Source organism: Crocodylus porosus, unplaced genomic scaffold, assembly GCF_001723895.1.
Source record: "Crocodylus porosus isolate Cpor-Errol unplaced genomic scaffold, CroPor_comp1, whole genome shotgun sequence".
Taxonomy (NCBI): Eukaryota; Metazoa; Chordata; order Crocodylia; family Crocodylidae; genus Crocodylus; species Crocodylus porosus.
In genome coordinates, this window is record NW_017728917.1 from 15,318,950 (window position 1) to 15,326,292 (window position 7,343).

General features: G+C 58.8%; 1 protein-coding gene across 1 annotated transcript in view; it reads right to left on the reverse strand.

Moving 5' to 3' along the window:
- Nucleotides 1-5,485: 5,485 nt before the first annotated feature.
- IMPDH2 (inosine monophosphate dehydrogenase 2) overlaps nt 5,486-7,343 on the reverse strand; it is an 18,196-nt gene continuing 16,338 nt past the window's right edge. The window contains exons 12-13 of the mRNA XM_019536999.1: nt 5,680-5,763; nt 5,486-5,602 (exon numbers count right to left, since the gene is read on the reverse strand). Of these exons, the coding sequence (XP_019392544.1) occupies nt 5,581-5,602; nt 5,680-5,763 (106 nt within the window). The 3' untranslated portion in view covers nt 5,486-5,580. The remainder of the gene's footprint in view (nt 5,603-5,679; nt 5,764-7,343) is intronic.

Genomic DNA, 7,343 nt, shown 5'->3' on the forward strand with positions numbered 1-7,343 from the left:
GCCGGCCTGGAGCTGCCGCGGGGAGAGGGTGGGCAGGGCCGGCTGCAGGCCGCGCTCCCTCCCTCGCTGTGGTCCCCTGGTGCTCTGGGGCAGGGGTGTCGCAAATGCTGCCCACGTGCCGGATCCGGCCCAGAACCTCTGCCCAGCCTCCTAGGTGCAGCCTGCTGCAGAGCTCAGCCCCGCTGGCCACCGCCAGCCCCGGCCCAGCGCTGTGTCCCCAGACCCCTCGCCGCTGTGCTGGCTGGGACGGCACCCCTGTGCCCTGGGCTGCGTCCAGCCCCTGAGCGCCCCACAGTCTGGGTCTGCCCCGCGAGCCCAGTTGAGAGGCATCGGCAGGGACACCCCAGCTGTTCTGTCTCGCAGCTCCTCCTGCAGCCGTCAGCCGCCACTTGTCTGGTCCCTCGTTGAACCTGCCTGTGCTGCCCGCCTTCATGCCTCCCACGGGCAGGACTTCAAAGGATCCGAGCAGCCAGGGTGGGCCAGGACCTCAGGAGGTCACATCTAGTCCAACCCCTGCTCCAAGCAGGACCAGGCCCAACTACATCATCCCAGCCAAGGCTTTGTCTACCCAGGTCTTCAACACCTCTAAGGATGGAGACTGCACCACCACGCTGGGGAGCGTGTTCCAGTGCTTTACTACAGTCCTCCTGAGAGAGTTTTTCCACATATGCAACCTCAACCTCCCTTGCTGCAGCCTGAGCCCATTGTTCCTTGTCCTGTCATCTGCCCCCACTGAGACCAGTCCAGCTCCATCCTCTTTGCAGCCCCCCTGCAGGCAGGTGAAGGCTGCTGTTCAGTCCCCCTCGGTTGTCTCTTGCGCAGACTAAATCAGCCCAGTTCCCTCCACCTCTCCTCACCAGTCCTGTCCCCCAGCCCCTGAACCACCTTCGCTGCTCTCCGCTGGACTCTCTCCAATGTGTCCACATCCTTTCTGTAGTGGGGGCCCAGAACTGGGCCCAGGACTCCAGACGTGGCCTCACCAGTGCCAAATAGAGGGGAAGAATCACTTCTCTTGATGTGCTGGCAGTGGTCCTACCAATGCAGCCCAGGGTGTCGCTAACCATTTTGCCCTGGGGGCAGGGAGCTGGACTCGGTGATCTTCCAAGGTCCCTTCCAGCCCTCATGTTTATGAAGCTTTCTTGGCTTTTCTGCAGAGCTGCTGCCCAGCCTGTCAACCCCCAGCCTGTACCGCTGCATGGGATTGTTCTGTCCTGAGTGCAGGACATTATACATGTCCTTACTGAACATCAGGAGATCTCTTTTTGCCCCGATCCTCCCAATTTATCCAGCTCTGAATCCTAGCCCTACCTTTCAGCATATCTACTACACCCCCAGCTTAGTGCCCTCTGCAAACTTGCTGAGGGTTCACTCTGTTATTTTCTAGGTCATTAATGAAGACATTAAATGAAACCGGCCCCAGGACCAACCTCTGGGGCACTCCATTTAATACCAGCTGCCAACTAGACATTAAACCATTGATTTACTCCCTGTTGAGTTCAACACTGCAGCCAACTTCCTGTCCACTGTACAGTCCATTCATCCAGCCTGTACTTCCTCAGCTTGCTTGCAAAAATGCTGCGAGAGACCGTATCAAAAGCCTTGCTAAAATCAAGGTACACCACATCCACCAGTGTCCCTGCATCCATAGAGCCAGTCACCACATTATAGAAGGCAGTCAGGTGGGTCAGGCATGACTTGCTCTTGGTGTAGTTCTCTGGATCCTCTTTTCCCTTAAAAATGGGCACTATGTTTGTCCTCTTCCATTCAACTGGGACCTCCCCCAGTTGCCATGAGTTTTCAAAGATGATGGCCAGTGGCTGTGCAATTACATCAGCCGACTCTCAGGTGCATCCCATCCAGCCCCATGGACATATTCAACTTTTCTAGGTAGTCCTTAACCTGATCTTTTAGCACTGAGGGCTGCTCACCTCCTTCCCGGACTTTGCTGCTCAGTGCAGTAGTCTGGGGCCTGACCTTGCCAGTGAAGACGGGCAAAAATGGTATTGAGCATTTCAGCCTTTTCTGCATCCTCTGTCACCAAGTTGCCTCCCCCATTCAGGAAGGGACCCACACTTTTCCTGATCCTCCTCTTGCTACCAAACTACTTGTAGAAATCTTTCTTTTACCCTTCACATCCCTTGCTAGCTGCAACTCCAGTTGCACCGTGGCCTTCCTGGCTTCATCTCTGCATGCCCGAACAATGTTCTTATACTCCTCCCTAGTTGCTTATAAGTTTCCACTTATAAGCATCCTTTTTTGAGATTTAGGTTATTGAAGACTTCCCTGCTAAGCCAAGCTGGTCTTCTGCCATACTTGCTAGTCTTCCTGTGCGTTGGGATGGTTTCTTCCTGCCCTTTCATTAAGGCTTGTTTGAAGTCCAGCCAACTCTCCTGGACTCCTCTCCCCCTCAGTTTGGCTTCCCAGGGATCCTGCCCATGAGTTCCCTGAGCGAGCTGAATTCTGCTTTTCTGAAGTCCAGGGTCCTTACTCTGCTGCACTCCATTCTTCCTTTCCTCAGGATCCTGAACTCAGTCATCTCGTGGTCGCTGCTGCCCAAGTTCCCATCCACTACTACATCCTCCACCAAGCCTTCTTTTGTTTGTGAGCAGCAGGTCAAAGAGAGTATGCCCCTAGTTGGTTGCATCAACACTTGCACCAGAAATTTGTCTCCAGCACCCCAGAAAGTTTGTGGATTGCCTGCATGCTGCCCTCCCACAAGTCCTTCCCCTCATTAAGGCTAAAGCTGTCCCCTGCCCATGGCAGCAGGTGCCCCTAGTTCCAGTCTTCTGGGATGCGGTGAACAGCAGCTCCCTGTTCACTTGGTCCACACCCTACATGATTTGTATAGGCCTTCATCATATCCTCCCATCTCCAAACTGTAGGGTCCAAGCCTCTACCACCTTTCCTGGAGAGGCAGAGACCAGATGTGCGCACAAGTGTCAAGATGCCGGTGCCCCAAGCTCTGCACAGCAGCACGATTTGGCCTCCCTTTTGTTTTCAGTTCCCTTCCCAATGGCGCAGGATGCATTAGTGGCTTTTTTTGGCAGCTGCTGTGTGTGGAGCTGACGGTCTCAGAGCTCTGCCCTGATGTTGGTGACCAAGTCATAAGAGCGGGTTCGGCACTGCCTCTGTGCCCCTGAGTTGTTTCCCCTGCGCAGCACCTTGAGCTGGCCAGCACTGAAATTCCTCTGCTGTTTTCATTTTGCCCAGTTGCTGGCCTTGGTGCTTTCTGCAGCTTCTCTCCCTTGGCCTCAGCCCTTGGTAATTTGGGCAGCCTCAACACAGAGCCCTGCAGGATCCCATTGGCGACCTCTGCCCCCTGAGAAACGTGTTAACCCCATCCCACCCTGCGTCTTGGCCTGTCACTGGCGCTCACTGCTAACTGGCTTCTTTCATGCAGAAATCCTGGTGCTGGGTACGGGTGACCGGATGGAGCAGGTAGACCCTGCTGTCCTGAGTGAGGTGCGGCAGCAGGGCATCGCAGTGGAGGTGCAGGACACGGTACGGGGGTACAGGAGTGCTGTGCAGCCCTGGCTGGTGGGACACACCCCCACCCCTGTGCAGGCAGCTGCGTCCCCTCAGCACTGTGGCGGCCACTGCGCTGCAGCAGCGGGAAGGCCTAATGCTCCCTGGCGGGGGAGGCCTCGGGACCAGGGAGCTGCAGGCTGGGAACAGGGCCCCACCCGACCCCCTGACCCCTCTCTGCCCTCTCCTAGGCCAACGCCTGCGCCACCTTCAACTTCCTGGTGAGTGAGAATCGACTTGTGGCTGCCGGCCTCATCCCTCCGCCCTCTGTAGGCAGGACCCTCCCCTATGCCCCACCCAGCACTGCGAAACTGCCCGACCGCGCTGCTGCTGGAGCAGGGGAGGGTGCCCCACAATAAAGCGCATGCTGCAGACAGCTGGGTGCAGCCTCTTTTGGGCAGTGGCTGGGTCTTGGGAAGGGCTGCTAGGTGAGAGCCCCCCAGTGCTGTTGGCAGCCAAGAGGAAGCAAGGCCTGAAGCTGGAGACTGCGGCAGAGGCTGCAGCCTTACGCAGCCTCTGCCTGCACTCGCTGCTGGCCTGGGCACTGGGCTCCAGCACAAGGCTGCGGGCAGCTCTCCCCTCCCTGCACTCCTGCCCCAGAAGCAAGCACAGGCAGCCCTGCTAGGGCTGGGGGCTAGCTCACCCGCACAGCAATGGGCAGGAAGGGCTGTGTGGGGCCAGCCTGGGCTCAGGCCTTGGCCCCCGAGTGTGTGTTGGGGACAGGAAGAGGGGGCCATGGGTGCCACAGAAGGACGTCTGGGTGCAGCGGTGCCAAGAGGATGGGGCCTGTAGCAGCCCCTGTGGCATGTGACTGCCCCAGGCACGAGGGTTGTGTGTCCCTGTTGTGCACATGGTGGTTCTGATGCGCATGCACAAGATGCAGCTGTGCACAGTTGACGCTGGTGGTGTGAGCAGGGCCATGGGTGAGGCAGGAGCAGCTGAGCTGGGTTAGGGCCAGGAGCAGAGGGCATGAGCCAGGCACAGGATGCAGCACGGGCACGCGCATGTGTACTTGTGGGTGCATGCACACACATGCAGCCTTTCAGTGGGAGCCACAAGCAGGGAGACAACCTTGCTTGTGCTGCCACAGACATGGCCGCATGCACACGTGCATCTCTGGCAGAACTCCCGGGACTTGCTACAGGGAGAGGGCCCTCCACCACGCACAAGTGTGTAAATTGGGCCGTGGCGCCCTGTGCTTGGGGGGGCATGTGCACACAGTGCTCCTCCACTGGACCCGGTGCTGGTGGGAGGGGGCAGGTCTGTCTCACGTGTGCAGATACAAGTGCACGTGTCCAAACATGTATGTATGTTCCCTCCACCGTCACCAGACCAGGGCACGTGACCACATGGGGCGAATGAGATTGGAGACGGGGCTGAGCACGTGACCGCACACTGCTGGTGGGAGGAGGCAACACGCACATTGGGGGCCGCAGGAGCACATGTACAACTGTGTGCCACCATGCATGCGCACACAGGGCCCCCCCACCCCCCCAGTCCCTTGCAGGGGAGGGTCACCCGCATCACTGCCGGTCGCTGGTGGGAGACCCCATGGCAGTTGCGGAATGGGGGGAAGGGATGATCAAGCACAGGACAGCGCCTCGCTGGGGGGGAGGTGTTTCCCACACGTGTGCAAATGTGCAAGCATGTGTACGTGCCCCGTGCCACTTTGCGCGTATGCGCTGGGGATACAGATGGGGGGAGCAGCTGCTCGTGCACTCAAGTCAGGTGGGGGGGGCAGAGACCAGGGTTCAGTTCACTTGTCATAAGCAGTACAAAGGGAACTAGCGTCCGCCCGCCTCCCTCCGCCACCAACTGGCGGAGAGGACCGCCATGTGTGCCACCCCACCGTTCAGGGATGGGAGCGGGGCTGCTGTCAACCCGTGCGGATGCACGCATGTCCCTGGAGTCCCCAGCCCCCCCCGCAGCGTGTGAAGAGCCGGGACAGTGCAGGGGGGCCACGTCCTTCCCCGTTTATTGGCGGCACTGCACGTGCGCGTCCCCCCCCAGCCGGTCCAGGCGTCGCGGGCACGGGCACTTCTGCGGGCAGGGCGCTCAGAACAGCCGCTTCTCGTACCTGCGGGACAGGACGGTTAGCACAGGGCAGCCTCCGCCCCGACCCCCCCAGCCTCCCCCTCACGCCCGGGCACTCACGAGTGCAGGCCGTGCACCCCGCCTTCCACCTGCGCCGACGCCGTCCTGCGCTCAAACTTCAGCTCCCCCGAGTACATCATGGCCCTGCAGGGAGAGGCAGTGCTGGACCAGTGCCAGGCCCAGGGCAGGAGGGGGAAGGGGCGACGCTGCGGGGGGCGGAGAGTGCAGCCGTGCCCCAGGCCCCATGAGAGACTGCTGTCCTCAAGCAACGTCCCGAGACTGCGCAGCCCAACGTGAGGGGCCAAGCTGGGTCCTATCTTGTGCGAGTACAGTGCCAGAAGACACAGGGCACAACTAAGGCATGCTCCATCTCGCCTCCACCCCAACCCCTGGGAGGAACTTGTGCAGGGCGTGAAGGTGATAGCGTGGAGCAAGCAATCATGATGCTACAGTCCCAGCTCCTGAGCCAGGGAAGGCCCCAGGTCATGTCATCTGCCTCAAGGCACTGATACGGGCAGGGCAGGATGGACTGAAGGAGACAATTGCACTTCCACCATGCACCTGTCCTGGGAGGATGGAAGCACAAGAAAGGCAAAAGCCCAGCAAGGCTGCAGGAGGCTGTGAAAACCCCTCAGGTGCAAGAGGAAAGCATGTGGCAACGGAAGGACGCGCAGGTCACCCAGGACACAGACAGGAAACGGCCAGACCTGCAGGGCTAGACCCGGAAGGCAAAAATAGGGACAGAGCTGCACCTGCCAGGGGAGTCGCGCACGAGGTGTTGGCAAGAAAAGAAGGACCCAGGAAGCTGTTAAGGAGCCAGGGAACTCAGAACCGAAGAGGTGAGGAAGGTGGAGCTGCTCCACACCTAACGTTGCCTCAGTCTTCACAGAAAAATGAAGCTGTAGCCAGACACCGAGTGGGGATCATCTGGGTACAGAAGGAAAAAGCTGAGGGAGGAGATATCAAAAGCTCTCGGACCATCTTAAGTCAGAGCAAGTTCAGTCAGCAGGGCCGGAGGAGCCTCAGCACAGGGTCCTGAAGGAAGAGGCAGAGATGCCAGAGCCCTCGGCAGTGATCTTCACCAAGCTGCGGGAGACAGGCCAGCATGGCACCCTTCTTTAAAAGAGGCAAGGAGGGGGACGCGGGGAACTACAGAGCAGTTACTCTCACCGCAGTAGCGAAAAGAAGTCTACGGGCCAACGAGAGGCAAAACGCTGCTCGACCTGGTACTGGCTACGGGGGACGACCTAGTGCTCGATGGGAAGCTGGGTGACAGCAACCACAAGCTGATCACCTTCACCATCCGCCGTAAAGCTGGCAAGTCAGTCAGCAACACAGAAGTCCTTGACTTCAGGAAAGCCGACTTTGACAAGCTCAGGAGGCTAGTCAGTCAGGCCCTCAGGGACCACGACCCCAGGGAGAGGGAAGGGGAGTTCAAGAAGAGTGGTTGCTCCTCAAGGAAGCAATCCTCAATGCACAAGCTAAGCATATTCCATCTCAGCGGAAAGGCAGCAAGAAGGCACAGCAGCCCTCCTGGCTCTCCAGGGACCTAGCAGACCTCCTGGAGGCAAAAAAGAAAGGCCTACAAAGAATGGAGGACGGGATTCACCTCCAAGGAGGATTATTCTGCACTGGTCCGGTCCTGCAAGGAAAAAAACCTATGTGCACACCAACCAATGGGACAACTGACAACTGATGCCCAGGAAAAAGCCAACCTATTAAAT